At 60.0% G+C, this 27,947-nt stretch overlaps 6 protein-coding genes and 3 non-coding genes across 20 annotated transcripts; 4 read left to right on the forward strand and 5 right to left on the reverse strand.

The window, feature by feature from the left end:
* Positions 1-1,890: 1,890 nt before the first annotated feature.
* Positions 1,891-5,486, reverse strand: GFER (growth factor, augmenter of liver regeneration). Of its 2 annotated transcripts, none has more exons than XR_011424892.1 (3): positions 4,244-5,354; positions 3,882-4,078; positions 1,891-2,968 (listed from the first exon to the last, which is right to left on the reverse strand). XR_011424892.1 is itself a non-coding variant. In XM_014730251.3 (3 exons), the coding sequence occupies exons 1-3, from the start codon at positions 5,211-5,213 to the stop codon at positions 2,806-2,808; spliced, it is 1,140 nt and encodes a 379-aa protein (XP_014585737.3). In that variant the 5' UTR covers positions 5,214-5,486; the 3' UTR covers positions 1,891-2,805. The 2 variants fall into 2 exon arrangements, 1 of the variants encoding a protein (XP_014585737.3); XM_014730251.3 differs by having other exon boundaries at positions 4,434-5,486.
* Positions 5,124-9,868, forward strand: NOXO1 (NADPH oxidase organizer 1). 6 transcript variants are annotated; one of them, XM_070232484.1, is made up of 13 exons: positions 5,124-5,249; positions 6,026-6,104; positions 6,803-6,898; positions 6,996-7,094; positions 7,246-7,433; positions 7,539-7,644; positions 7,734-7,814; positions 7,971-8,046; positions 8,148-8,325; positions 8,499-8,680; positions 8,775-8,888; positions 9,199-9,316; positions 9,401-9,868. In XM_070232484.1, exons 6-13 carry the CDS (start codon positions 7,579-7,581, stop codon positions 9,666-9,668), a joined length of 1,083 nt encoding a protein of 360 aa, XP_070088585.1. In that variant the 5' UTR covers positions 5,124-5,249; positions 6,026-6,104; positions 6,803-6,898; positions 6,996-7,094; positions 7,246-7,433; positions 7,539-7,578; the 3' UTR covers positions 9,669-9,868. The 6 variants fall into 6 exon arrangements, with proteins under 6 accessions (XP_070088585.1, XP_070088584.1, XP_023472371.1 ...); XM_070232483.1 differs by having other exon boundaries at positions 6,803-7,094; XM_023616603.2 differs by lacking the exon at positions 6,803-6,898.
* Positions 9,869-10,013: 145 nt separating this feature from the next.
* Positions 10,014-16,492, reverse strand: TBL3 (transducin beta like 3). Of its 3 annotated transcripts, XM_001498025.5 has the most exons (22): positions 16,313-16,492; positions 14,681-14,732; positions 14,506-14,601; positions 14,372-14,419; positions 14,119-14,260; positions 13,961-14,045; positions 13,705-13,875; positions 13,547-13,622; positions 13,374-13,467; positions 13,116-13,297; positions 12,880-13,021; positions 12,721-12,779; positions 12,531-12,634; positions 11,870-12,017; positions 11,552-11,782; positions 11,408-11,478; positions 11,166-11,322; positions 11,036-11,094; positions 10,664-10,767; positions 10,502-10,573; positions 10,252-10,410; positions 10,014-10,166 (listed from the first exon to the last, which is right to left on the reverse strand). In XM_001498025.5, the coding sequence occupies exons 1-22, from the start codon at positions 16,351-16,353 to the stop codon at positions 10,045-10,047; spliced, it is 2,415 nt and encodes an 804-aa protein (XP_001498075.1). In that variant the 5' UTR covers positions 16,354-16,492; the 3' UTR covers positions 10,014-10,044. The 3 variants fall into 3 exon arrangements, with proteins under 3 accessions (XP_001498075.1, XP_070088580.1, XP_070088579.1); XM_070232479.1 differs by lacking the exon at positions 14,681-14,732 and having other exon boundaries at positions 16,313-16,422; XM_070232478.1 differs by lacking the exon at positions 14,681-14,732 and having other exon boundaries at positions 14,506-14,557; positions 16,313-16,417.
* Positions 16,493-16,533: 41 nt separating this feature from the next.
* Positions 16,534-23,470, forward strand: RPS2 (ribosomal protein S2). Of its 4 annotated transcripts, none has more exons than XM_070232487.1 (9): positions 16,534-16,950; positions 21,239-21,346; positions 21,528-21,707; positions 21,793-21,882; positions 22,179-22,286; positions 22,539-22,712; positions 22,795-22,954; positions 23,164-23,255; positions 23,352-23,470. In XM_070232487.1, the coding sequence occupies exons 3-9, from the start codon at positions 21,531-21,533 to the stop codon at positions 23,430-23,432; spliced, it is 882 nt and encodes a 293-aa protein (XP_070088588.1). In that variant the 5' UTR covers positions 16,534-16,950; positions 21,239-21,346; positions 21,528-21,530; the 3' UTR covers positions 23,433-23,470. The 4 variants fall into 4 exon arrangements, with proteins under 4 accessions (XP_070088588.1, XP_070088587.1, XP_001498024.1 ...); XM_070232486.1 differs by having other exon boundaries at positions 16,547-16,592; XM_001497974.5 differs by lacking the exon at positions 16,534-16,950 and adding an exon at positions 19,819-20,024.
* On the reverse strand, positions 17,567-19,866 carry RNF151 (ring finger protein 151). Its single transcript, XM_005599069.4, is given in 5 exon segments — positions 17,567-17,655; positions 17,657-18,108; positions 18,751-18,847; positions 19,175-19,320; positions 19,712-19,866. Coding segments are annotated over 5 exon segments (813 nt in total). The 5' UTR covers positions 19,793-19,866; the 3' UTR covers positions 17,567-17,618.
* On the reverse strand, positions 20,918-21,044 carry LOC111767660 (small nucleolar RNA ACA64). Its single transcript, XR_002799471.1, has one exon. It is a non-coding gene; the product is annotated as a small nucleolar RNA ACA64 (small nucleolar RNA).
* Positions 22,340-22,473, forward strand: LOC111767652 (small nucleolar RNA SNORA64/SNORA10 family). The gene has a single exon (XR_002799464.1). It is a non-coding gene; the product is annotated as a small nucleolar RNA SNORA64/SNORA10 family (small nucleolar RNA).
* Positions 22,981-23,109, forward strand: LOC111767653 (small nucleolar RNA SNORA64/SNORA10 family). Its single transcript, XR_002799465.1, has one exon. It is a non-coding gene; the product is annotated as a small nucleolar RNA SNORA64/SNORA10 family (small nucleolar RNA).
* A 118-nt stretch (positions 23,471-23,588) lies between the features above and the next one.
* NDUFB10 (NADH:ubiquinone oxidoreductase subunit B10) lies at positions 23,589-26,670 on the reverse strand. Its single transcript, XM_001497957.5, has 4 exons — positions 26,078-26,670; positions 24,568-24,706; positions 24,175-24,314; positions 23,589-23,747 (listed from the first exon to the last, which is right to left on the reverse strand). Exons 1-4 carry the CDS (start codon positions 26,223-26,225, stop codon positions 23,644-23,646), a joined length of 531 nt encoding a protein of 176 aa, XP_001498007.1. The 5' UTR covers positions 26,226-26,670; the 3' UTR covers positions 23,589-23,643.
* Between the last annotated feature and the right edge of the window lie 1,277 nt (positions 26,671-27,947).

Raw genomic sequence — 27,947 nt, forward strand, 5'->3', positions numbered from 1 at the left:
AATAGGCAGGCCACTTCAGTTCTTGGATCACAGAAAGAGCTGGGATTCAAACCCGGGTCCCTACCATGCCATCTGTGTGGACAGACCGTGATGCCTGGCCCAGCCCCCTGGGGAACCCATCCCAGGGCAGGTGTAGCCAGAGGTGCTGCCCACCAGTCTTACTGTCAAGTCCATTACACTGTGGGTCCAATCCCGTCACCTCTCACCTGTTGGCGACAGTTCACCCTCTGTCTCACGCATCATCCTTTTACTTGATCATTTGCATTAGCACCCAAACATGCTACGCTTTCTTCTGTCTTCAAAATAAACCTCCACTCTTGACCTCCCTTCCTCTCCAGCTGTCCCAAGTCACTGCTCCCTTTAGTTCCAGGGGCGACTCAGGCACTGCTGTCCCCACCTTTCTGGAAATGCTTCTGATGTCACCCTCTCCTTGTGTTCTTCCTACTTCATGGGCCCTTTCTTGTCACCCATTCTGATCCCCTCCTCTTGTCCCACCTGTGACCTTGAGGCCAGGGCGTGGTCCAGGGGCTCTTCTCTTCCCTCTATGCTCTCCTTTGGGCCTCGTGCTGACAGCTCAAGCCAGAACCTGCCCTTGAACTAGAGCCCTACTGTCTTAGCCTGGATGCCCTGGCAAACAGTCTGTGGCAAAGTTGAGAGTTTCATGGGGAGTGAAACTTTGGGGAAGTCAGAGTTGGGGAAGAAGAGAAGTGAGGAGGTAGAACAAATACTGATGGCGTGTTCCTGAGCAGACCACAGCTTGGGCTCAGGGAAGGCCGGGGAAGCCTTGTGCTGGAGACAGTCCATCTAGGGGAGGAAAGAGGAGTGACTTCCCTGCCGGCTGCTCCCCACAGGAGCTTTTTTTTTGGTGAGGAAGATTGGCCCTAAACTAACATCTGTGCTGCTCTCCCCCTATTTTGTATGTGGGACGCCACTGCAGCGTGGCTTGATGAAATGGTGTGTAGGTCTGAGCCCAGGATCTGAACCCAGACCACTGAAACGGAGCGTGCAAATTTAACCACTACACCACCGGGCCAGGCCCTCCCGCCTCCTATTTGTGTCACTCAGCTCCTGTGGGCAGCTCCTGCAAAAGCCAGCACTCCTGCAGGGCCAGTTGGGTGAAGGTGCTGAAGAGGCCATGCCAAAGGCTGGCCCTTGCCTAGGGAGAGGCCAAGGCACCGGCAATGTAGGTGACCAGAGCTTTATGACCACAGGGACGGGGCAGTGTTGCTGGGCCATTTCGGCTGGGAGTCAAGGCCTGGGAGCAGGTATAGCTGAGCAGATCCAGGAAAGCCCAAAAGCTGGGTCCAAGTCACCCCCAAACCTGCTCCACTCACAGCCTTCTCCATCTCACTGATACACAGAGCAACTCCATTCTTCCAGCTGCTCGGGCTAGAAATCCAAAGTGACTTTGGCTCCTTTCTCTTGGCTCTACCTTCAGAGTCTATCCAGCGTCTTCTCCCACCCACCCTGGGGCAAGCTTCCCTCTCAGCTGCCGCATGGGTGCCTGGCCTCCTTGCTCCCACCCACACCTGCCTCATCCTGGCTCAGCAGCCAGAGAGACCTTTCAAGTCACATCTCACCATTCCTTGGCTCCAAGTCCTCCAAGACCTTCCTGTGATAGGAGCCGGATGTGAAAACCATCTCCTTGCTGGGTCCTTGAAGACCCTGTGCCATCTGACCGTCCTCACCTCTGACCCTCCCTCGGCACCAGCAACTCAGCCTCCTTGCTGTTCCTGGAATATCCTGGCCCACTCTTGCTGTGGGACCGCTCCTTCCTCCTAAGAAGCTGGAACCCGGACAAGAGGAAGCAGCTGACCACAGAAGGGCGAGGGCAGACCCTGTCCATTACTGCGAGTCCCAGCACAAAACACACTGAAGCCAGGTCCTCAGTCACTTTTCCAGCACTTTATTTTGGTCTCAAGCTCTGAGGAGGCTAGCCCCACGAAGCCGCGGATTAGTGCAGCTATTGAAGGCCACATGCTAGACAGGAGGCGGGCAGCAGGGGAGGTGGACCCTCGGGGAAGAGCCCTGCCTGTGCTTTCCCTGTGAGACTGAGCAGGGTACAGAGCTCAGCCCCCAGGCCTCTTTCCTTTTTTGTTTTTTCCTGACCTAACAACTCTTGCTAATATTTTTTTCCTGCTTTTTCTCCCCAAATCCCCACAGTACATAGTTGCATATTTTAATTGTGGGTCCTTCTAGCTGCGGCATGTGGGATGCCTCCTCAGCGTGGCCTGATGAGCAGTGCCATGTCCGTGCCCAGGATCCGAACCAGCGAAACCGTGGGCCGCCGAAGCGGAGCGTGGGAACGTAACCGCCCAGCCACGGGGCCGCCCCCTAGGCCTCTTTCTTGAAATGCAGACAGCATACAGCCTCTGGGGCTACAGTCACTGCAGCTGTCCCCAGCTACACAGGTTAGGAGACAATGGCCAGGCCTTGCAGGGCAGGACAGGGGAGCCCAGCCAGGCCTGTCATCTTCCTGTGTGGGAAAGTGGGCACCAGGGTGTGGGGTGAGCAGGAGGCCACATCCTGAATGGAAGGGCCAGTCTGGGTTACTCCTGCCTCCTTCACCTGTAGCCCAACCGGGCCTCAGCTGAGGAGGAGGCCATCAGGGTCCCTGCAGCGATACTTCCACTTCTACTCCAAACCTGAGGAAAAGGACCCCATGGGCAGTGTCTGGGGACCACCCAACTGAGACACGACAGGCTCTGGCTCTGACGGACTTTAATTATGAGTGCTCTGTCCTTCTCCAGCCAGGGGGCCCACAGGCCCTGGCTGGCTGCCCCATGGGCTCCCGCTGGCCGCCGTCTAGTCGCAGGAGCCGTCCTTCCAGCCGTCACGCCAGCGCTCATCCACCTGTGAGCAGTCGAAGTCGGGCTTGCCTAGCTTGCGGTTCACCTCATTGTGCAGGCGGCACAGCCACTGGGTGAAGCATGCCCGCGTACGCGTGTCTGGCTGGTTCCTGCGTATCCTGCATGGGGGGAGCAATGGAGGATGGGGGAGGCAGTGGGCCCACTGCCCCTGCCCCACTAGCTCCTTGCCTGCTCCACCCAGAGAGGAGAGCAGGAGCCAGTGAGCTACACCCAGGAGTGCCCTCGTGCTCAGAGGAACAGGCATTCCCAAAACTGGGCTGACCCTGCAGCACCTAGCATTGTGGACTCCTAGGCCTGCTCAAACACCCACCTGGGGAGCTTGGCAACCCTGACAAGAGCCCAGGGCGAGTCATTAAGGCACAGACCAGACAACTTTACAATCTCATAACCATCAAGAAGACTCACCCCAGGATCCTTGGCCCCAGGCAGTGCGTGGAAGGGGTGAGGCCAGCACAAAGGGAAACTGAAAACCACACCCTTTCTTAGCACCTGGGGCCCTGCCTCAGCTCAGCGAGAGACCTCATTCTAATTGCTTCAAATGGCAAGGGCTGTCCTGCCCACACATCCAGCCCAGAAACACCGAAGGGTGGCAAACAACGGCTCTTGGGCTCCTCAGAGAAAAAGGTGGCTCTTGGAAGCAAAAGGGGTGGGTTCTCAAGGTCTTGAAACCGGCAGTCCTGCTCCAGAAGTCAGGCAAAGTGGAGTCCTCCTTAACCTGCCGGAGCCTCCATCAGTGCTAAGCAAGAGACCTCGTGGGGGAAGCCCTCCCTGGGAGCCTGGGAGCCGCAAAAAACAGCAGTGCCCAGCAGCAGACCCAGGCAGCTTGGCCTCCGCGGGGAAAGGAGATGGCTCAGATGATCCCACTCTGTTGGTGGTCCCTGCTCTCGGCAGCCCTCTGCCACCTCTGCACCTGTTTCTCTAGGTTTCCCCTTATGACATCAGCCAGAGGCCCCAGGCCCAGACTCCAGGTGGCAGGCTCTGCTGCCTGCAAACGATGCAGACATAACTTACCTCTTTCTTATGTCTTCAGCACACTCCTCACACGGGTAAAACTTAGAGAATAAATGTATGAACTGGGCCATGTCTTGCTGCTGTTCTGGGGTGGGCAGGTCGGGGTAGTAAGCGGCCAGGGTGTGGAGGACAGCCCAGCTGTGGCGGCCCAGTTCCTCGCGATCCTGAGGACAATCTTCTCTAAACTTGCTGTCCCTCTGCGGAAGGAGGCCGACCAAGGGTCAGTTCATTCTCCCCCGACCAGAAGCCCACAAAGCTCCCCTTCTCCCCGCGCCTCCCAGTTGGAGGCCCATTGACTCCAGACAGAAGTGCTGCAGCCGATCCGATCCCCCTGTGGCTGAAAGTTGAAAGGCTGGGCCTACCTTGGGGGCAGGACTTAGGGACGGCCAAACCTGGGAGGCAAAAGTCCGCAGGCATAGGGCCTCTGGCACCGCTCGGCCTGGGCCTTGGGAGGCCGGCCAGGGGCGCCTGAGAACAAGGTGTGGGGCCGGGACTACGGGTCGGCAGGGCTCGCAGGCCTCTGCGGGAGGTGGCGCCCCCGGGCACGTGCACCTTCTGCTGCGTCCGCATCCACGTCTTGAAGTCCACGCAGGCCCGGCAGGGCCGCCTCTGGGAGGTATCCTTGGCGACCTCAGAATCGGTCGGCGCCTGGGCTGGGGTCGGGGCCGAGGCTGCGGCGTCTCTCCGCCCCGCGCCCCGGCCGCGCGCGTCCGTCACCAGGTCGTCCGTCACCTCGGAGCGCGCGCCGCCGGGCAGGAAGGAGAAGAGGCTCCCGCCGGAGGAGCGACTCCGCTCGCCGGGCGCCGCCATGTTACCCGCGCAATGCCTGCCGGGCCAGCTGGGCCTCCACACGGGCCTCCAAGTCGGCCTCCAGGCCAGCGCGCGCGCCGCCGCTAAGGCGCGGCCATAGGGACTGGGCGCAGGCGCGGAGGCCGGGCCCGGGCTGGGGCTGGGGGCGGGGGCGGGGGCGGGGCCCGGGGCCGAGTCCGGGGCGGGGACCGGCGTGGAGGTGGAGCCGGGGGCCGCGGCCCGCGCCCGGGAGGAGGCGGAGCCGGAGCCCCGGGTTCGGGCGAGGGGCGCGCCGCATGCCCGGGCCAGGGTAGAGGCGAGGCCGGTGGCCCGGGCCGGGGCGGAGGCGGGGCCAGAGGCCCGGGTCCTGGCCGCGCCCCTGGGCCTCGTTCTGCGGCCCGAGCCCGGGTTGCGTCGTCCCTGGCGGCTCTCCCGCTTCCTCCAGTAGAAGATCAGCGTGTGGTGGAAGCCGCGCCGCTGCCGCGCCGAGGACTCGGGCTGCGGCTGAGGCGAAGTCCGTGTTGCAGTCCGCGACGCGCCCATCACTCCGCTCTGACCGGTCCGCGTGCCCGCGGCCAGGTTCTGTGCCCTCGGCTGGGGGTGCGCCGGGCGGCAGGCCGCGCGGCGCCTTGGCAACGCGGGCGGGGCCCTGAGCGCACAGAGGATCGCGGGCGCTAGGGCCTAGGTCCCACGGATCCGCTCTGGCGACCGGCGCCATGGCACCGGGCGCCTGGCAACGCGGGGCGGGGCCGTGTCTGCAGAGAACGTGGCGCGTGTCTTCGCTCCCGCGGACACGTAGCTGCCCGGATGGTTAACCTGCATGAAGGGGTTAAACCCACGTCGGGAGTGGCCTCAGGGATACCTCTGCTTCCATACGTACATTCATTCATTTCGCAAATATTTGTGTAGTGTCTAATCTGTTCCAAGCACTGTTCCAGGCGCTGCGCAGGGCGGGCACAAGACCTGCTCAGTTCATAGTCCAGTGGTCAAGACGGAAAAAAAAAAAAAAATAGGAGTCACCATAATAAATGTTCACTTACGAAGTGTGGTGAGGGCCATGAACAGGGTGTGGTGAACCGGGGAGGCTTCCCTGAGGATGAGGAATCAGCTGAGGAGGGCAGTCAAGGCCAAGGCTGGAGGTGGGAGGACCTTGGCCTCTTGCATGGGCGGAAAGGCCAGTGGGACAGGACCTGGGGAGAACCTGGGGTGGTGGGAGGGGAGGTCCAGAGGTGGGCAGGGGCCCACCAAGGACCTCATAGGCTGCCATAGGAGCTGGGAATTTATTCTAAGGACGGTAAGAAGGGGCTGGACAGTTTCAGTCAGGGCTACGCCAACCTGCAAAATCTGTTTTGCAGATTCCTCTGGAGGATGGATTTCATGGAACCAAGTGAGGAGCACAGGCATTGGGGGCAGAGAGCTGTTGTAGTTGTTTAGGTGAGAGATGGGGGTGGGGACTATGGAGAGGGTAAGAGTGGAAAGGACCCAGGGTTGCTGAGGTTGTGGAGCAGGGGCTGCCTGTTAGGGGAGGGAGAGGACCTCAGCATCCTTCTAGGTCCCTGGCTGTGAGCAAACTGGCCCTTCCCCAGCTTCTCTCTGTTTTCCAGCGGAGCAGTGTCTGTCCCACCCTGGACCCTGCCAGGCCAGCAGAGCCCTCAGGCCCCCAGTGTAGCTCCTCTGAAATTGGGGAGAGTGTGACAGCTGGGCAAGACGCACTCTGCAAATCAGACCCATGTCAGCAGGTGTTCACTGCCTGGTCTTAGGCAAGGTTTGAGGGTTCAGAGAGAGCCACTGGTCCGATAGACACACAAAAGCCCTCTCTCAAGGCCTGAGTGGTTTCCTTGAGGGATGCCCTAGCGTCTGACCCCTCCCGGAGGGCTTGGGGTAAGGGAAGTCCTAACACAAAGCTGGTGGCCCAAAGAGCGGGAAGAACCATCGTGTGCCAGGGTTGGGTGGGACTCGGGAAATCTCTTCTATAAGGAAGCAGCCCAGAGAGGTGAGGCACCTGGACACGCCCTCTTTGGGGATTCCAGGGTATTGCCCTCACCACCCAACTTAGTGGGGGAATGGTCACTCCTGATCTCAGAGGCAGTGTTTGCAGGAAATTGTGAATTCAGCAGTGACTTTCAAAACAGTCCTAGTCACCACCTCCCCGACCTCCCAAGTGTGGGTGACGGCAGAGACGGACCCTCTTCATCCTGCCTCGTCTGCACCACAGGGGAACCTCTGGGGTGAGCCTCTGAGGTCTGCCCCTCCCCAACACAGAAAAACTGACATTAACTATCCATTTAACATGAATTTCCACCTCTGTGACTTGGGGACACCAAGGGACTTTTCCTCCAACATGATGATTGAGCCAAATAAAGCACTTGAAGCCCTTAGCACTGAGCTATTGGTTCCTGATGACAACTGCAGTCAGCTCCCCAGGTGAGTTCAAAGACAGAGCCAGCCAGGGGCGTACCCTGGCAGGTGGCTCTCACCAGCCACAACACTACACAGAGTGTGGGACAGCCGGGAGGGGGGTGGACCAGGCTTTGCGGCCCTTTGATGGCTCTTCCTTCTCCTCCTCCCTTGGCAGATGAGCAAGAGGGCCTCAGGCAGCAGTCCGAGCACCTCCACCACCTCTTCCCTGCCCCTCCCATCAGCTCTGCTTTGGGCACCCCCAAGCCCTGTGCTCCTGACCCTCCACCCAGATCTTTGGCTTGGGGCGCAGTGAGGAAGCTGCGAAGAACCCAGGGGCAGGGCTGCGCTGCAATAACCTGGCAGGTCTGGGGCGTTGCGGGGAAATTCCAACCAGTCTTCCTGGTGCTGGGTATCCCCCCGCCTCTGACAGGGCAGGGAGGTAGTGGGACTCTTGGCCCCTCCCTGCAGGTTCTAGAAGCTTGCAACCAGGACACAAGAGAGCACAACGATGGCAGGCCCCCGGCACCCCGTGTCTGTGCGTGCTGCAGCCTTGTTGCAGACGGAGCGGTTCCAGGTACAACCCAGTGGGGCCCCTGCCAGCTCCAGTGGGGGGAAGGAGTTGCTGGCCAGCCCCTTGGAGCTGCCCCAACCTTTCTCCAACAGAGGTTCACCTTCTCCGTGCACTGGTCAGATGACAGTGACACCTTCGTGTGCAGGAGCTGGGACGAGTTCAGGAGGCTTAATGTGAGTGATCCTGGGGCGACCCCAGTTCCCCCTCACAGGCCTCCTAGTGCCTGATCTCGGAGGCTTCTATGCCCTAAGATCCCTGTAAAGAACCCCCACCCTCCCAAGGGAATCCGCCGGGCTCTTGGAGACCAGTATGCCTGTTCTCACCCTCAGAAGACACTCAAGGAGACCTTCCCGGAGGAGGCAGGCCTGCTGCGGAGATCCCACCGTGTTATCCCCAAGCTTCCGGGTCAGGCCGGCAGGGGTCCCGGGAGGGAGGGGGGGCGGAAGCGGCCCTGTTAGGGGAGCCCTGGGGTGGGTTCCCATGGTCTCTCCCTGTTATGCCCACAGACGCATCGCTTTTGGTGCGCAGTGGGCGCACAGGCCGCGGCCTGGCGCACCTGAGGCAGCTGGACACCTATTTGCGGACGCTGCTGGCAGCGCCGGAGCATGTGTCCCGGAGCCCAACGCTCACCAGCTTCTTTGAGCCGCAACCCTCAGACCTGGATCCCACGCTGCCACCTGGCAGGTGTCTGACCCTCCCCCAACCCCCTGCCTGCAGAAGCACTGGGAGGACTGGAGAGGCATGATGGAGGAAGGGCCTGATGAGGAGCGAAGGCTGAGAGGCTGGGCCGACTTGTGGGAGGGGGACAGGCCACTCTCCGCCACCCACTTCTCACCTGCGCACACTACCCTTCCCAGCCTAGTGATCCTGCCGGCCCCTGAAGAGCCCCTTCACCGCCCTGCGGGCAGCCTTGCCATCCGCAGCCTGAAAGCTCAGAGCCTGCGCTGCCTGCAGCCCTTTCACACTCAGGACACACGGGGTCAGCCCTTCCATGCGCAGGCCCACGAGGCCCTGAATGTGCTGCTGCGACACCCCTCAGGTGGGGCTGGGTGGGAGTCAAGGAACTTGCCCTTCTGCCCCAGGGTTCCCAGCCAGACTCCAGGTCTGAACCCCCGCCCACCTCTTGTGCACAGGCTGGTGGCTGGTGGAGAATGAAGACCGGCAGACAGCATGGTTTCCTGCTCCTTACCTGGAGGCGGCGGCCCTGGGCCAGGGGCGAGAGAGGGGAGTGCCCCTAGGGAATAGTGGTACGAAACTAACCCTCCTCCCCACACCCACTACCACCGTTGGGAAGTATGCGAAAGGCTAGGTGGCCCACAGGCAGCACCTGAGCCAGGGGAGTGAGGCAGAGAACAGCTAGGTGATGGCGTGGCCCCGTAGTGTATGTGCTTGCTCCCCACAGCAAGGGGAAGCCCCAGTGGGTTTTAGAGAGGTCCCTGACATCTTCGGAGATCCAGAGGAGAGCCGGGAGGTGGTGATTCAGCAGATGATGAGGGGACCAAGTGGTGGGGGTCCTGGCCTCTGCAGCCCCAGTGACTCCCAAGCACCCACTCCTAGGGTCCCAGTTCTGTGCTTCTTGTGCCTATGAGAGCAGCCAGGCTGATGAGCTGTCAGTGCCGGCAGGGGCGCGTGTGCACGTGCTGAAAACATCTGACCGTGGCTGGTGGCTGTGCAGGTGTGTGGGCATGGGGCTTTGGCTGGGGCCCAGGCTAGCCCAGACCAGGCACGCACTAACCAAACCCTGCCTCCTCCTCCGCAGGTTCCGCGGGCGTGCTGGTCTTCTCCCTGCTGTGCTGCTGAGGCCTGACGGGCTGGGCGCACTCCTGAGTGGCCCAGGGCTCCACTGTGGGGCCAACAGTGGGGAGGATGGTGCAGGGGAGGCCCGAAGCTCCCCTGAACCTTTCCAGACCATGACCATTCCCCCTACTGTGCCGGCCCGACCCCCACTGAGTGCCATACAGAGCCGCTGCTGCACCATCACCCGTAGGGCACTGGGGCAGGACCGAAGGGATCAGGGACACCCTTGAGGGTATGTGGAACTGCGTGGAGAGCTGTGCCATGCACCCCACAGCTGGAGCGGCAGGCCAGAGGCTCCAGACCCGCAGGATGACTGATGGCAGCCACACCACCCCTAGGGCTGGGGGAGGAGCATTTGAGAGTGGGTCTCCCTGGCTGGCAGGGCCAAAAGGTTACTTCCTCTGAGTAAAGCTCTTCTGGTTAACCCACACCCTGTGTCTGTGCTGAAGGGCAGGCCCTGCTGGATCTCCGCCAGGCCAGGGCACAGGGATGGGGCTGGCAGGTGGCCTGCTAAGGCTGGACAGGGCTGTGCCTAGGACCTGAGGTGAGACAAAGCCCAGACAGAAACAGGGAGCTGGGGTAGAAAAGGACACCTTTCTGCGTGTTTCAGAGGGTGGAGGGGGGCACAGGAGGGGCCGCAGGGAGGGTGGGCAGCTTCATGTTGTGCCATAAGAAGTCCAAGAAGGTAGCTGCCTGCAGCGTCCGGCTGAGCCGCTGAAAGTGTCGCTCTGGGGGAGGACACAGGGTTGTCAGGGGGTCAGTGGAGTCTGGCTGGGCTGCTCCCTGCCCCGACCCGGGGCGATGCCCACATACCAGTGTAAGGCAGCAGGGCCTCAAGAGAGGCCCGCACGCCCTCGTAGGCCAGCAGCTCTTCCGGGGCCTCATGCCGCAGGAGCACACCCAGCACAGCCTGGGCCTCATGGCAGTGCCTCGAGTTGGTGTTCCACGTGACACAGAAACGCAGCAAGGCCTCTGTGGGTCACAGGGACGGTCAAACCTGTCCGCCAGGCCACTCCACCCTTACTAGTCATTGTCCAGCCCCCGCCCGCCCGCCCGCCTGGACCTTTCTGGTCTCGCCGCAGCTGGAACACTGTGGCTTCCAGCTTCTCGCAGGCCTCAGGGTCCCTCCGGATGGCTGTGGGAGGAGGGCAGACTGAGCCCCAGGGAAGGGGCAGGATGGACCCAAGAGACCCCCCCGCCGTCTGGCCCCTGAGGCAGCACTGACCCTGGATAACAGTCAGCACGGTGTGGGGCCGGTCCAGGGAGATGGCCAGGCCCAGCGCCCGCAGGTATCGCTTCTCTTGGAGCAAGTTGTCCAGTTCTTGCTGCCTGGTGGGAAGGAGACAGGACAGGGCCACTGGGGGACCTGGCTGGGGCAGAGCCATCAGGGAGCTGGCTCAGGAGCCAGCAGCCCAGGCCTGAACACCGACTAGTGCTGAGCTGTATCACTGCTCCGAGCTTCAGTTTCCCCATGCCATAAAGCAGGAGTAATGCTGATACACCCTACCCTGAGAGAGGGGCTGACGCTGATGCGTGGGATGTGCCAGACACGTGGGTGATACTCACAGGGAGGCTGCGTGGGGACCACCAGACTTACTTGACCACCTGCTCCTCCCGCTTGGCCTGCTCCTCTGCCTGCTCTACCTCGGTCACATCCTAGGGTCAAGACTGGAGTCAGACTGGCACCCCTACACTGCCCCACCTGCTCCACCCCCAAGGCTACAAACCTTCCAGAGGATGACACAGGAGTCGCTGGCGCCAGTGAGGGCATGGTCATCTAGTCGGCTGCAATGCAGTCCCCAGACCTTGTCCTCATGGGCGTCCAGCGTCCGCACACACTCGTTGTTCTTGATGGTCCAGAGCTTCAAGAGCCCATCAGAGCCGCTGGGTTTGGAAATGGGAGGAGGCTCAGAGCTGGGGACTGTCCCTCAGCTCTCTCCAACCCCCGCCCTGCCCCGAGCCCACTCACCTAGACAGCAGCTGCGTGCCACGGCTCACAAAGGCCACCTTCAGTACGGAAGCATCATGCCCCTCGAACGTCTGTAGGGTGGGGAGAGGGAGGGTATGAGATGTCACCGAGTGGGGAGTCAGGCCTGGGGTGAGGGCAGCTTACCTTGAGGCAGCTGAAGTCCTGCAGTGCCCAGAGCTTGACGGTGCCATCAGCTGAGGCTGTGGCCAGCACCTGGTCCATGGGCGAGAACTGGACACACCAGAGGCCGCGCCGGTGGCCCAAGAAGACGCCCAGCAGCTGGCACTGTGGCAGGGCCCAGAGCTTGGCTGTGCGATCCTGTGAGCCTGTGGCTAGCAGCTTGTCATTGGGGGCAACAGCCACACTGTTAATGTCCTGTTGATGGGAGCAGGCAGCAGCTTGGACCCTCATCCCAGCAAGGGCCCTGCTACACCCCCGCCCCAGTGTGCTGTGTGTGGTCACCTTCTCATGGCAGCGCTGCGTGGCCTGGGCCTGTAGGAGGACAGGTCCACCGTCTGGGACTGTGCTCTTGGACAGCAGGGCTTCGGGGAGGGGCCACAGCTTCACAGTGCAGTCCTGGCTGCCTGTCACCAGGAAGGTCTCCTTCAGCCTGAGGTCCAATTTGGGGAAGAGGGAGACATCTGCTGAGCCCCAGCCAGCCGTGTCTGCCAGTGCACCACAACTCAGGCCTACCAGACCACGGGCCAGACCAGAAGAACTATCCCAGAACGTAGACAGCCCATGTCACCCCCCACACACCTCTAGGACCACGTGCCTGCACCCAAGCCTGTGCCATCCACCTCGGTGCCACCACATCTGATGACTTGGTTCCAAGAATAAGACTCCCAGCCCTAGATGTAGGGAGCACCTTCTCCACCTGAGCCTTGTTCAACATTAAACTCTCTGTCCTGAGGCCCCTCTCATTTTATCCACTCAGTCTCAAGGCCACTTCCAAGGAACCCCCCACTGGCGCCTGGGTTTTCTGTCCCACATCCCTGGACTGGAGCCTCAAAGAGCAAGACCAAAGCCGCCTCCTCCTCCTGTCTCCCTGAGCTGCAGCCCCAGCAGCAGGGCCTGGGCCTCCGCCTCCACGACACCCTGAACCCAAGCCCTGACCAACTACCTGGAGCAGCAGATGGTGCCCACGCCATGTGTGTGCCCGGAGCCCTGAGCCACACAGGCCACCTTGCCCGCCTTGTTCATCCTCCAGATGCGGATGCTCTGATCCTGGGGACAGGAGGGGTGAGGACAGAGGCTGGGTTAGGGTTTCCCACCTGGGGACGGGTACCTCCACACCTCTTGGGGTGCCTCACCTTGGCACAGCTGGCAAAGAGCCACCCTTTCCGGAAAACATCTAAGGCCAGGACGATGTCTGGGAGAAAGTGGAGAGGGAATGGACAGAGATCAGTTCTGGCAACAGGTGGCGATCCATCCAGCATGGGGTCCTGGGGGCATCAGCTTGACACCCTCACCTGTGTGGCCATGGAGAATCTGGCAGGCCGATGTCTGCAGCTCAAACACTTTCAGGCAGGGGCTGTTGGAGGCCACGACAACGTGGGAGTCCTCAGGCCCAAGGAACCGGACATCCAACACCTCCTCGCTGTAGCCAGCAAACTGCAGGGACAGGAGGGGTACACACCAAAGCCCGCGTGACGGAGAGTGGGAGGCAGTGTCCCCAGGCCGTGGGCTGAGCAGGGGCAGTGCTCACCTGTTTCTGCAGCTGCAGGGAGCATGCCTCGTAGAGCAGCAGGTTGTGGTCAGCAGTAACACTGAGGAGCAGGCCGGCAGCGCGGGCCAGGGCGCAGTGGGTCAGCTCCCGCCCGGGGCCTGGCAGCTGCGGCTGGGTGTACACACACTGCCCAGAGGCTGCCTCCCACACGCGCAGCATGCCTGTGCGGGGACAGGGGCTGCTGGGACTCACAGGTCCGTGGGACTCCCCCAGCCCCTGCTGCCTGCCCTCACACACCTTGGTCGCCAGCTGTCAGGAAGTGCAGGCCTGTGGACTTCACACCCAGCTCAGGCGCTGGCTCCTCTGGCAATGTCACTGCGGCCTCCACGCTCTAAAGACGAGCGAGTCAGAGGTGGCAGTCTCATCCTGCCCCGCCCCCCTCACTGGCCCTGGCCCCCTGGCTTCCCTACCTCAAACACTGGCACAGTCTTTGTGGCCTGGCAGCTCTGCAGGTCCCAGACAATGCAGATTTTGTCTCGGCCTGAGCTGGGGGAAATAGCCACTTCAGTTCCTGGGTCGAGCTGTGGCCCTCCCCTTCCTGCCGAAGCCTGGGTGGCTGGCCACTGACCTGAGCATGGTGTGGCCATCGGCACTAAAGGTCAGTGAGGTGACAGCGCTGTAGTGGGCAGTCAGCATAGCCAGGCACGACCGTTCCTGCAGTGACCACATGCGGATGGTGGCGTCTGCGGCTGAGGAGAAGAGCAGCAGGCGTGCGGGGTCCGGATGGAAGGCCACCAAACTGCAGGCAGGTGGGGCACAGTGGCTGAGTCGTGCCACCCCGATCATGATGCCCCGCACACCCACCCTCTGCTGCCCCTACTCACTGAACGACACCCGGCGATCCCCGGAAGTGGTGTGTCCCATAGTGCCGCATGATGTCCCAGACACGCACGGCCCCATCACAGCCGCCTGTGGGGACATGTTTGCGGTGACGGAGCTCGTGTGCCCTCCAGCCGGCCTACCCACCCAGTCAGGGCCTTACCTGTAGCTAGCAGCGTGGAGGTGGGGTCGAAGGCCATGGTAGCCACAGGCGCTGTGTGTATCGCTTTCCACAGGCGGATGACACTGCCCTCTCGCCAGGCCCACTGAGCCAGTAGCAGTGCCCGACTGGCTGTCACCAGCACCTGGGGGAAGATACAGCTCAGCCAAGGGTAGAGGCACAGCCACCCGTCTTCATCGACTCAAAATTTGGTTGGGAGATACCAGAGCCCACCTTCTGTCCCTGCCCCATATACCTCATCGTCAGGGCTGAGGTCAAAGGCAGTGATGTCCTCCTGGTCCTCCTAGGGGCAAGAGTGGGCACACAAAATGCCATGAGAATAGGCTGTCCTCCACACTAGCACCTCCCCCTGGCTCTCCCTGCCCTCACCTGCTCCAGGCTCCGCAGCACAGCCCCTGAGGCCACATCCAGAATGTTGACTCTGGTACCACAGACACAGAAGAGGTGCTGTCCAGTCTGGTCCAGCTAGTGACAAAGGGGTCTCAGCCAAGGTAACTCTGCAGCCCCTTCCTGCCCCCCAACTCTGCCCCTCCCTGGGCTGTACCTGCACCTTCCCGCCCTTGTAGAAAGGCTCGATCTTGCGCTCGACAGCATAGCTGGAGGGAGGACACAGGGAGAGAGTGAATCACTCACCCTCAGTCCCCAGTGCCCAGCCCTGTGCTGGGTGCTCTCCCAAAGGTCAATGAATAGGCCCCTATCCTTGAGGAGTTCCTGGGCAGCAGCAAGGATGCAGAGGGGTGGGAAGTGATGAGCTCTTCTCTCTGTTATCTTCTTTAACCCTCTCAGCAGCGCTGAGGTGGGTGTCAGTACCCCCATGTCACAGAGAATTTGAGACCCAGAGCTGGTCAGTGATCTACACAGGGTCCCGGAGCAGCACAGGCAGTCCCAACACCCAGAGATGCCCCAGTGGGAGCAGGCCAGGCCTTGGGGGCCCCCTGCTGGCCGTGGGAAGCCAGGCCTGGGTACCAGCCCAGAGCAACATCCTCTTCAACATCTTCATCCCTGAGGTCCAACCTGCCCCTTCCCCAACCCTGGCTCCTTCCTCCATCCCCAGCTTGGCCTCATCCCACTCCCCAGGCAGCCCTCATTTCTGTGGCCTCATACTGTCCTCTTCCCTCCCTCTGGGTTGCCACCATGCTGGTCCACGCCACTGCACTCTCCCCTCTGGGCAGCTGCCCAAGCCTCTTCACCAGGCCCCTACCCACTCTCTCAAACTCTGCTGCCAGAGAAGCCTTTTAGAACATAACTCTGTTTATGTCACCATCCTGCCTTAAAACTCTCGACTCGCCTTACATGTTTCCAAGGCTCTGCCCAGAGGAGCCTCTGCTGACTTTCCCAGTTTCACACAGGCTGTTTCCTCTATGCAGCCTGGGCCTCTCTTCTGGGATTTCAGTGTCACCTGGCTAGTTCCAATGGGGGAAGCCTGATTGCCAAGATGAAACAGAGCCCCCACCTCCCGCCCCCCCCCCGCCCCGCCCCCAAGTCCTGAATCCAGCCAACCATGCAGGAGAGGTGCTCTCAGGACCCGGGGATTCCCTTCGCTAGTGCTTGTCACAGCCACTGATGGAAATGAGTTGCTTTATACGTTTATCCCACCAGGCGCTCCACATGGCAGGTCTGAGTCTGGCCCATCCCCGGCACTAAGCACTTAGATGTTCAGCAGAGGCTTGGGGATTGAAGATGCACAGGATTCAGGGCCTCCTGGGCCACTGAGGACCCCCCACCTCCTGACCTCTCTTTCTGCTCCCCGGAGAAAAGGGACAGCAAGTGAAAGCTCCCCAGGCCAACTGCCCCAGATGTGGCTCTTCCTCCGCTACCTGAGGGGTGAGGGGTCCTGCTCCCGTCCAGGACCAGCCTCGACTTGTGCTCAGTCCGCCCGTTCCTCCTCCTTTGGGATTTCTCGTCCCCGTCCCAGCCCCAACTGGCTCCTAGTTTAATTAACCGCGGCTGGCTGCGTCCGGCCGGGCTCCAGTGCCCGCCCTGCCCGAGAGCAGTCAGGGTCGGCTCTCCCACCTTACAATACCGCACCGACACGACCCCGCGGGCCGGTCCCGTACACCCCCTCCCCAGACCCGCATGGGCGCCCGGGCCACCGTCCACGGTGGGAAACTTCGCTACTCCGGCTGCGAACCCGCCTCCCTCCCCAGGCGGCGCCCGCAGCCACGTCCTGACTCACTTGGCTTTAAAGCGGCTCCCTCCGGCCGCGGCCTCCGCCATGTCGCCACCGCCGCCACGGCCGCGTGAGGGAGAGCGGTGCGACACTCCGCCCCGCCGGCGCGCTGTGATGACACCACCACCGCGACTACCGTGGCGTCATCGGAACTGCGCGCTCGGCGCCATCTTTGCTATGGGCAGTGGCTGCCGCGTCAGGATGCGGAAACTGGCAAAGGCGTTCCCGGACTGGAGGGTGGGGCGTAGAAGGGCTTGGAAGCGACTCCGGCCCGCGGGGTAGATTGGTAGGTGACTGGGTTTGTCAGCTGTCCGGCCTTTTAATGGAAATTTAAAAAGGCATTCGTAGGAAATGCTTACTACAATAATCCCAAGACTCCTGTCTCCTGAGCATCCTGGGATTTGGGGGTGCGCTCCGTGAGTAGATGGAGCCGTGAACCCTGCCTCGGGGCTCACGGTCTGGTATGAGAAAGAACCCAAGTAAATGAACAGATCGAGTAATTTCAGAGTCGTTCAGATATTTATTGAGCACATTCTGTGTGCAAAGTACTGTTGTAGGCACTTGGGCGACACCAGAGAGGAAAACAAAACCCCTGCTTGCCTCACGCGCCAGTGGGGTGAGGGCTGGGGGCTGGGCGGAGGAAGGTGAGTGATTAGTGCTGTGGGAAGAATAGATCTGGGTAAGGGATGGAGTGGGGCAGGAGGTGCAATTTTAAATGCGGTATTGGAGGAGGCTTCGTTGAGAAGGTGACGCCTGAGCAAAAACCTGAAGCGGGAGCCTGTGGTTATCTGAGGGAACGGTGCTTCAGGCTGAGGGACGGCCAGTGCCAGGCCTGGCGTTCAGGAGGAGCGACAGAAGCCTGTGCGGCTGCAGGGAGTGAGGAGGGAAGCGAATAGAAGGGCAGCGGGTCAGAGACAGTCCTTGTGAGGAGTCGGCTTATACTCCCAGTTCAGAGTTTTGAGCCATTTGTGCTATTGACTGTGAAGCTGGTAAACAGATTGATAGAAAGTCACTGGGAGAGGATGATTGGGGAAAACCTCTGCAAGGAGGAGACATTTGAGTGGAAAGAAGAAACCAGGCAGATGGAGAGCGGGAGAGGGAGGGGAAGAGCCTTCAGGCGGGGGGAATAGCCAGGGCGAAGACCCAGTGGTGCGAAAGAGCTTGCAGAGGTCCAGGGGAAAGGCCGAAGTGTCCCTGCGGGCTGCAAGTAGTGCCTGGAGAGGTGGGGGGCGCAAATGTGATAAGGCTGAGGCCAGCAAGCACAGTGGTGGCCGGGGCGGGCCAGGCCTGGGCTCCGCATTTATTTACCCCTCTATTTACAAGGTAGCTTGGCCCTGGGTCCCCCACCCCTCAGCCTCAGTGCTGCCTTCTGGGGTTGCCTCGGCCTCCTCTTGGGGGCCGCCCAGGAGCAGGGCATCATCCTCCTCCAGGAAGTCCCCCAGCTGGGCCAGCTGCCGGCGGATGAGGCTGGTGGTGCGGTACACCTTGCGCATGCGCCGCAGCAGGCCCAGCACCAGGGTCCGGCTGCGCTCCTGCCGCTGAGTCCAGGCGTTGCGCAGCTCGCGGTAGCAGTTGTGGCGTACACGCTCGGCTGGGCCCAGGGTGGCTCCACAGCCCAGGGTGCAACGCTGCTGGGCACCATGCGGGCAGTGCTGCCGGTGCTCGGCCAGGGCCCCACGAGGCACTCGTGCCGTGCAGTCCTCGTTGGGGCAGGCCATCAGCTCGAAAGGGCATGAGTCCTGGTGCCCCTTGCGATGGACCAGGGGACACGTGACCACACAGCCAGCTTCAGCGTTCTTGCACTGGGGGTAGGGGAGAGCACCGTGTGAGCCAAACCAGATCGGGATTGCCATCCCATGAGCTGCGCACACCCCACAGAATCCCACGTCCATGACATTCCACTGACCATGAACCAGTGAACTGGAAGTCCCCCAAACTCTCCCCAGTGATGTAGTGGATAGAGGGTAGCAGTTGGGCAAATGCTTGGAGGTGGGAAGAATCTAGATCTCTGAGAGGAGAGGGGTAAGGCCTGAGGCTTGGAAAACAGGGAGGTTCATGGCTGGTTGTTCTGGCCGGTTGTATGGGTTGTACATATGCCAGACTTTTTTTGGACCTCAGTTTCCCCATCTATAAAATTAGGGGGCTGGAGAGTAATGGCCAGCGCAGCAGACACTTCTTCCTCTAAAATCCATCTCTAATCTCCACTTTACAGTTGCAGCCTTAGGGGCTCGAAAAGCTTAAGTAACTTGCCCAAAGTCACACAGCAAGTAAGTGGTAGAGAGGTGACAAACTCAGCCAGGTCTGGTGACCCACAGGCTGCAGTGTGTGTTGGTGGAGCAGAAACCCTCAGTTCTGAGGATGGGATTCTCCTCACCCCCTCTCCTGGCCCTGCCCGACCCCCAGCAGGGGCCAGGAGGGAGGTGGGAGTGGGCCCTTCCGGCTACCTTGACTTCCAGGCGGCCGATGGTCTTCCGGAGTTTATTCACATGGACCATCTTTTTCCGCTTCACATCTTTCCTGCAGCATGGACAGGTCTTTTGTCTAGAAGGAGGCATGAGTTGGGGTGATGTTGGGAGTGGGAAGGGAGTAAGGGGCAGCAACATGCCTCCCCTAGTGGTCCTTTTTCTCTAGCTAGAAGAGGCATGAGAGGACTTTATAGGGAACTCTTGGCTTTAAGGCTGGAGCCATGATCTGCAGATACCACAGGGTGAGGGGACCCACATATTTTAGTGTCCCAGGAGATTTGGCAGCTGAGTCTTAGGGCCATGATGACTCAGTGCTTGGCAGACCTTCCTCTCTGCTCTGGGCCACTGGAATGGACACGAGCCCGGCCCCTGCTGTCCCAGCCTCTTGGGTGCCCAGTAATACCTGGCTAGCCACTGGAGGATGCACTTCTTGCAGAAGACGTGGCTACATGGCAACCTCACTGGCCTCTTGAGAACCCCGTGGCAGACGGAGCACAGGAAGTTGCAGTCAGGAGGGCTGGCGAAGAGGTTGAGATCATAGCCGCCACTCTGCAAAGGCCAGGCCAACATCAGGACCTGGCTGGGACCAGGATCCGGCCCCCCCCCCTCCCGCCCCCGACTCCACACACTCAGAGGGAGACCCCAGGAAGCTTTGAGTGGGGAGGTGGGCCACATGAGAGCTCCCAGCAGGGGGTTGGGGCAGCACTCACTTGGAGGGGGCAGCTGTGAGGGTCAAGACTCTGCACGACTACCAATCCCCAGCTGGGGAAGCTAGACTTGGCCTGACGTTAGACCTGCTCAGAGCCCTCAGTGTCCCATTTAGGAACCTGTAAGCCACTGTCCACCCTTTCTCAGAGTGAGGGATGGGGGCCAGCTCTGGGTAGGTCTCTGGAGTTAGGCACAAATCTAAGGGCCAGAGGTAAGAGGGTCCCAGGCTCACCATGATCTGTGTCTGGACAGCTGCTCCACTGACCCCCAGGGGCTGAGGAGCCTCCATTTCACAGCAGGAGTGGGCTGACATCACAGTGGTATTGTCCAGCTCAGGCCAATCACAGCCCTCGTCCAGGGCCCACTGGGACCCTACAGCACCTGGCACTTGTTCCCCTCTGTAAAGGGTCACAGAGGGGTAGGGGAGCCCGGACCCGGGACATGTCCCTGGAGCACCTGCCTTGGGGGTGGCTGACAGCTCATACCCAAGCAGCACTAGGCCAGGAACCAAGCTTCTGGGGGCTGCGACTTCAGCAGGAGTACAGGTTGTTCCCTTCTCCTTTCTCAGTGCTGCCCAGGTGGCCAGATCTCCAACAGCTTCAGACACCCATTATCAGGTCTCTTAGGATGGAAGACCAGTGGTGGTAGCTCCAGGATATAGACCGGGGAAATGAGGACCAGATACCCATGCAACCTGCAGTACCACAGCAGGGGGGCCTAGCCTGTGGGAGAACCTCCCAGAGCAGGTAGACTCTGACCATGTGGGTCAGAAAATCTTGGGGAAAAGAATTCCAACCTGGAAAACTAGCATGTGCTCACACATCAGAGAACTGCAGGTTCGGTACCCGAGCATTAAGCTTATCAAATCCTGAAGACCCTAACCATGTCCTGAGAGCAATAGGGAGCCACCGCAAGCCTTTGAGCTGTGAATCTTACACTCCCATCTTGGCTCCTGGGTTGCAGGCCCAGCCCAATCAGCTCAAGTTCAAGGTACTTTATCTGATGTGGAAGCTATGGGGTGTGGATAGACCCATCAGTTTCAAACCTGGCTCTGCCACTTACGGAGTGTGGGACCTTAGGAGTCACCTGACAACCCCCGAGACCCAAGTTCTCCCCTGGAGTGGTATCCACAGCGAATTGGGCTGGCTGGAAAAGAAGGAGTCCTAATAGGGTCTCTCCTCCACTGCACATTGTGGTCTGAGGGTCAATAGATGCATTTCCCAGGCTGACGGGCAGAGGAACAAAGATATCCAGACACAGATAAGTCAAACTCACACTTTTATTGAAAGAGGAGAGCAGAGCCCCCTCCCCCGCCCCCCCGCAGTACTGGCGGCGTAGTCCTCAGGCTCGGCATCCGGGTGTCCTGCAGGCAGAAGACAGGGTCAGGGGTCAGAGGCCAGAGCACGCGAGCAGCTGCGCCGGGAGCGGGAGCGGCGACTCGTGTCGGGGCCTGGGTTTCACCTCCCCACACTGAGAAGTGGGCGGTGAGCTGAGGCCTCCGGTGGCTCTGGGCGCCGAATCTCACCCACGGCCACAGCCAAAGCCGCAGGTGATTTTCAACCAACGCCGATCTCCCGACCACCACCCAGCGGACAGACCCACAAGCTCCCGAAAACCGGACATACCTGCAGCCCGAGAGGCTAATCTGCCGCTGCGCGGGCATTTATAGCCGGTCCCACGTCACGCAGATCCCGGGGCTGCGGACCCGCAGGCACGCAGGCGCGCGCCCCCACGGAGCCAATCACATGCTGTTTTATAGGCTCTCGCGTACTCGTAATCGGGGCGGGGCAGCCGAGATCTCGCGGCACTTGGTGTGACATAAAAGGTTCTTCCCGGGCGCCGTCGTTCTTCTTCTCCGAGAAAACACGTGAGTGTTTTTTCCGTCCTGTTTGCGTTGTGCAGGCCTGGGCGGCGGGAATCCGCGGGCATCGGGCGGGGCCCAGGCTTGGTGCGCCCGCGTTCCCGGGTGGGAGCCGCGATCTGGGCGCCCCGGGCGGCTGCGGATGCCAGTGCCTCACTGACTGGCTGGTTTTTGTCGTTTTCTTTAGCAAATGGCGGATGACGCCGGTGCTGCGGGAGGGCCTGGAGGCCCCGGGGGCCCTGGACTGGGAAGCCGCGGAGGCTTCCGCGGAGGCTTCGGCAGTGGCGTCCGGGGCCGGGGTCGCGGTCGTGGTCGGGGCCGGGGCCGAGGCCGCGGAGCTCGCGGAGGCAAGGCCGAGGACAAGGAGGTAGGTCCGGGCCGTGCTCGTGAGACGGGCCCGTGGGTGGCGCCTGGCGGGCGGCCGTGGTGACAGGCGCTTTCTCCTCCTCCAGTGGATCCCCGTCACCAAGCTGGGTCGCCTGGTGAAAGACATGAAGATCAAGTCCCTGGAGGAAATCTACCTCTTCTCCCTGCCCATTAAGGTAACGCGAGGGTCCTTTTTCCCTGGGCGGGTCGGTCTCTGGGAGACTCTTCTGGCGTCGGGTCGAGGGGTGCCATTGAGGGGCCCCAGGCTCCGCGTTTGAGAGGTCGCGTGAGTGCGTGGGGGGTGTCCCATCTGACAGCTGGTATTCAAGCTGGGGAGAAAAGGCCGGGCACCCGAAGACCAGTTCTCCTGTTAGGAAGCCGCGTGAAGGCTCCCAGTGATGAACATTCAGAGGGGGTGGTATTTGCGTTAAACTTATCACTGAACGTTTTTGTCAAATCTTTTTTCTCGCAGGAGTCTGAGATCATTGACTTTTTCCTGGGGGCATCTCTCAAGGACGAGGTTTTGAAGATTATGCCGGTGCAAAAACAGACCCGTGCTGGCCAGCGGACCAGGTTCAAGGTAGCCCAACCATCGTGTCCTCCTGGGCTGTTTCTGCCAAGGCGCTTTGTCAGACTCTCTCAGCTCTGCATGGTTACACTTGTTTGCACGCGTGTGACTTTCGTAATGGGGAGAGAGAGAAAGGATCTCCTCGGGATCTCAGATTGGCCTTGTGGTGGCCTCTCTTTCCTTGAGGGGCGCGACAGGCCCTGGGCTGTGGTTACTAATGCTGTGTGAGCCACTGGACCATTAGCCATCTCAGTCTCTTTACAGGCATTTGTTGCCATCGGGGATTACAATGGACATGTCGGTCTGGGTGTGAAGTGCTCCAAGGAGGTAGCTACTGCCATCCGTGGGGCCATCATCCTTGCCAAGCTCTCCATTGTCCCCGTGCGACGAGGCTACTGGGGGAACAAGATTGGCAAGCCCCATACTGTTCCTTGCAAGGTAGGTTGGGCGCTTTTGAGTGATAGGGCCTACAGTGGTGCAGACTCCAGCTTCAGTCTCCTGACTTCCTCCTTTTCCTTAGGTGACAGGTCGCTGTGGCTCTGTGCTGGTGCGCCTCATCCCTGCCCCCAGAGGCACTGGCATTGTGTCAGCCCCTGTGCCCAAGAAGCTCTTGATGATGGCTGGTATTGACGACTGCTACACCTCGGCCAGGGGCTGTACTGCCACCCTTGGCAACTTTGGTAAGTGGCCCACACATGAGCTGTGGCCTCTCTCAGCTCCACTTAGTCACACTCAGTGTGTGGTTGGTGTATTTTCAGAGAGAGAGAGGAAGGCCCTCCTAATGCACGACAGACTGGCCCACAGTGGCCTCTCTGTTCCTAGGAGTGCAACAGCTTTGGTCTTCATCTGGGATCTCAGATGAATCCATCAACTTTCTGGTCTTTTCCAGCTAAGGCCACCTTTGATGCCATCTCTAAGACCTACAGCTATCTCACCCCCGACCTCTGGAAAGAGACCGTGTTCACCAAGTCTCCCTATCAGGTACTAACTGCCTGACCACCTTGTCAGTCTAGGCAAATGTGGGGGCGTGGGGTGGCGGCAGCAGGCTTGGCTATAACGAACGCTTTGTCTGTTTAGGAGTTCACTGACCATCTTGTAAAGAATCACACCAGAGTCTCCGTGCAGAGGACCCAGGCTCCAGCTGTGGCTACCACATAGTTTTATACAAGAAAAATAAAGTGAATTAAGCCTGTTAACAGTTGTCTTGTTTAGTGGTGTTTGAATTTGGAAGGGAGATGGGGCCAATTAAGAATCAGAATAAAGGCTCATGGGTTTGTTAAGGTCAAGGGCTGAAGGTGACACCAGAACCACAAACAGCTTTTGTTACTCTTTATTTTAGTAATGGCCGTAGTCGTGTGAGGGGGCTGCCTCAGGCAGCAGCTGCCTCTTTAGCGGCTTTTCTCTCTGCTAGCATCCTCTGCTTCTGTTTTGCCAGGCACTTCCTGGCAGAATAATGGGCCCCAAGGTCGTGATCTGCAAGAGATGGGAGGAGAGGGGAATCATGGACCACTTCTGTCATGGGGACAGGAGTCTTCACTACATGTAGAGGGAAGAAAGGCAGGCAGCTAAGATGGATTGAGCAGAAAGGGGACTCTAAGCATGGTGATTTTATGTGGGACGTCACCACAGTGTGGTTTGATACCGGGTGTGGAGGTCTGTGCCCTGGATCGAAACTTGCCCCAGGCCACCTAAGCTGAGTGTGTGAACTTAACCATTACGCCACCAGGCTGGCTGCAGCATGGTGATTGTTAATGTCTGTAGAAACTGTCACAGATGCAGAGCTGAGAACCACTGTTTTAGCAGAATTTTTAGCCCATAGTCGTGTGGAGATTGGATATAGGGTTGGGGAGGCAGGAGGACCCTGAAGGCAGGGGTCAGGCCGGGGTGGGGGCTCACTCACAGCGGTCCTGGTAGGCCTTGGCCACCTGGGTGAACTGCTCCAGCTCCTTGGCACAGTTCTGCTTGTAGCTCTCACCTTCCCTCTGCTGACAGGCCTTCAGCCTTTCCTGGATAATGTTGACAATTTCTTGATCGACTTTGCTGAAAGAAAAAGGAACGAGAGAGAGAGAGAGCATATAAGGAGTCCTTTCCTTGTACCCAAGAAGAAGAGAATGAAAGGACATTGGAGCCCTACAGTCTGGCCCCTCTACCCCAAAGATCTGGCCCAGCAGGTGTCGTTTCTGGCTGACCACCATCCCATGGTACTCCCGGGGAATGATGGCCCAGCAGGATATGCTCGCGGCGCTGGGCTCTATTCCCCCACTCAGAGCGAAAGCCCAAGGGCAGGACGTACTAGTCTCTTCTCCATTGCATTTCTGCTTCAAACATGCACAAGATGTCCTTTTCCTTGCACTCGGTGATGTCTGGCACGCGGCGGAACTCCCGGTGGTAGTAGTAAGACCTGTTCTTTGCATGCTGCCGCTCTATAAACTCTGCAAAGAGAAGACCCAGGACTACTGGTTTGGGCAGGCCATGGCTGGGATGGGCTCTTAGTTTTGTTTCTCAAGCTGTGGAAGGAGCGGATTCCCCAAACGTTCTCAGCTTTACAGACTGGCAGTTGAACTCTCAAAAAGATGTGGCTGGCACAGACAGACTGGGCTACAAAAGGTGATGTCTGCCGTTTATGGAGAGCTTCCTGAGAGCCAGGCATCATCCCGTGTGCATTATCTCACTTTGTCCCCACAACCCTATGGGGCAGGTCCTTATTTACAGACAGGGGACTGAGGCCCAGAGAGACAGCAGGATTCAGAGCCCATGCTCTGCAAGCCTGCAGGCGCTACAGGTGCCACTCAACTCCCCCACAGCACAGGGACGCCACTGTGTAGGCCGATGCCTAAGAGGGAGCCGCCAGCAGGGAGTCTAGTCCCAGTTCTGCCACTGCTGACCTTCGGCCTCAGCTTCCCCATTGGTAAATTAGCAAGTTAGACCTGGTGAGCTCTCAACCGTCCAGATATTTAAGACACTTTCCAAGAAACTGCTATAAAAAAGAGGGAGCCAGTCCACTGCTGTGCCTTTTCCAGATCTTGGGGGTCTGGTTTGCCAACTTTATCCCCCCTAATGAAAGAGTCACTAGAGCATGCTATGCACCCCGAATGTTTTGTTGTTGTTGAACAAATGACCTGATTAATTAAGTGCCTGGATGAATCGCCTGGAACTAGTGACTGAGGGCAGAGCACGCTCCTGCTGCTGCCCCATGAAGCTGGCTGAACCATAAACTGGGCAACAAGGAACCGTTTTAAACCCTTGCCTCGTTGGGACCAGAGATGGGGGGAACTTGGGCAGCTCTCAAGCATGAGCACACACGGAGGACAACCCACAGCACATTTGGGTTGAGGAGGCCTCGGCCAACACCTAACCGTCTGGGTCATTTGGCAGGCGTGCAGAGGATCAGGGGAGAACCCCTTCATTTCAACTGCCCCTTGCTGACCGCCTCCTGTGCACACCGCAGGATGCAAAGCGTGCAGGGAGACGGGTCTAACAGCCTCAGGACACAGACGCTTGCGATCCGCAAAAATCCCTATCATCTGGGGGAGGCTGGAAACCAGGGGTGCGCGTGGGGGGTTCCCCAGGCGACGGGGGCCGGAGATCAGTTAGGGGTCCTGGGGTAGGAGGGGGGCCGCCCCGGGAAGCGAGTCCTGGGGTGCAGCGGGGGGCGCAAGGAGGCGACGGGGACAGCAGGTCTCCGGGAAGGGGCCCCGGGGTGCGGCGGGGGGGTGGTCACGGGGGCGAAGCCCGGGGTACGGGGGACTCCGAGGGGCGGCCGGGGGCCCCGGGGAGCGGTGGGGCCCGGGTGGGGCCGGTACCTCTCACGAGGGTCACGGGCCGGTCCACGAGGAGGTCGAAGGCCTTAGTCAAGTAGGTGATGGGGTTGGGCAGCGAGGTCTGCGGCGACGGCGCTGGTGTGCGGCGCGGGGGCTCGGGGTACACGTCCTTGTCCCAGCTATCCGGCATGGCGGCGCTCGACGGGCTCCGCTGTCGGACGCGCTGCCCCGGCCTCCGCCTGGGTCCCGGGGCCTAGCTCGCCCGCAGCAGAGGACGACCGAGGGCGGCCGCGCCTGCGCAGGGCGGCCGGCGGCCGCGAGGCACCATGGGACTTGTAGTTCGCCCGGCCGGCCACGTGTGGGTCAGGGAAACGCTCGCAGCGCGGGCGCCCCCACGTGGGACCGCGGCGCCATTGCACACGCAGGCCCCTCCGTCGATCTCTGTCCGGAGCGTCTACCGTGGGCTGGCGGCCCCGCTCCGTGCTTGGGATCCAGCGGTGAAGGATACGGAGATCCCTGCTTGCGTTCTAAGAGGAAACAGACACGGGAATAAGTAAACGATTCCTTCAGATCCGACGGCGTGCGGGCACGTGCCGAGTGCAGCAGGGAGCGTATGAACAGAGCTGGGCTCTTCTGGAGAACTCGGGCCAGTAAAGCAAATAAATAACACAACAAAGTCAACAAATAACACAAACGCCCTACTCTTCCAGGAAGCCTTCTCGGATTGCCCATTCCCTACAGACCTCTCTGGTCTCTGCTGTGTCTGCCTGGGCCCCTCATGGGACCAGCTAATACTAGTGAGCTTGAGGGGACTGTCTAGGGCAAAGCAGGAGGTAGGGGTTGCCCTTGGGGCTCTCACCCACAAGGAGAGGTGGCTCCTATCCTGGGTGCAGGGTGCTCTGCTCCGGTTCTGGTGGTTCCACCCTGGGCTTGAGCACTGTTGTGCCCCCAAGGCAGCCCCACTGACCAGGGCCCTTCTGGCCACCTTCTGTGATCTCCAACCTGGCATAGCCCCCGGGGGGACTAAGGAGGGTGGTGGTCACTTCCTGCCCAGAGGCTGGACCCAGAGACACATAGCCATCAACTCTACGGACATACAGAATCTGGAATCACAGAAACATCAAATCTTCAAGTCATGAACTCTTAGAAACATACACGGTCAGACCCAAAGAATCGTAACATTGTCCTGCAACCTTGGCCTGAACTAGGGGACCTGATGGCTGCAGGCCAGAGCCGCTCCTGTCGCCATGACCCTCGGTAGCCAGCATGAGCTCGCTCACCAGAGAGTGTGAGCAAGCAGAGGAATATGGGATATGGGAAAGCGCCGAGGTGACGCTTTCTGCCTTGCCCGCCTGGTAGCACAGGGACTGGAGATCATGCGGCAGAAGCAGAAAAAGACAAACGAGAGGGAGGACCCAAGCGGCTTTGTGGCTTCGTGTCCAGCCCTCTGGCCCTTGGCCCATGTGCCTGGAGCCAGCCCCACGGCACCTGCGTCCTGTAGCGCTTGTGGTCCCAGCACCCATGGTGGTCCCTCTGCCCTGAGTCTGCCGGCCCTTCTGTCCTCCCTTCCCTCAGGCAGCCTCTGTCCTCCTGGGCCACAAACGGGGCTGTGGGCTGACCCTTCCCAAGGATTGATTCTGGGGGGGCTTAGTCTATAGTATTAAAGCAGCTTTGTAATTCAAAAGCAACCACAAAAACACAGAATCGTAACGTTAGCAGCATAGAATCTCAGCATCGCACAGTGCAAAATCCACAGGCCCTCAGAGGCATCTGAGGCCTAGAAAACTCTGATTCTACAGCTGCAGAACTTTGTAATCACAGAATCTCTGAATCAAAAACTAAGGGATTTTAATCCCCTTTTCATTCAAAACTTAAGTTCAGAATTTAAGTTCATAAAAGTGTCCAAATGTTC

Source organism: Equus caballus, chromosome 13 (assembly GCF_041296265.1).
Source record: "Equus caballus isolate H_3958 breed thoroughbred chromosome 13, TB-T2T, whole genome shotgun sequence".
NCBI classification, from domain to species: Eukaryota; Metazoa; Chordata; class Mammalia; order Perissodactyla; family Equidae; genus Equus; species Equus caballus.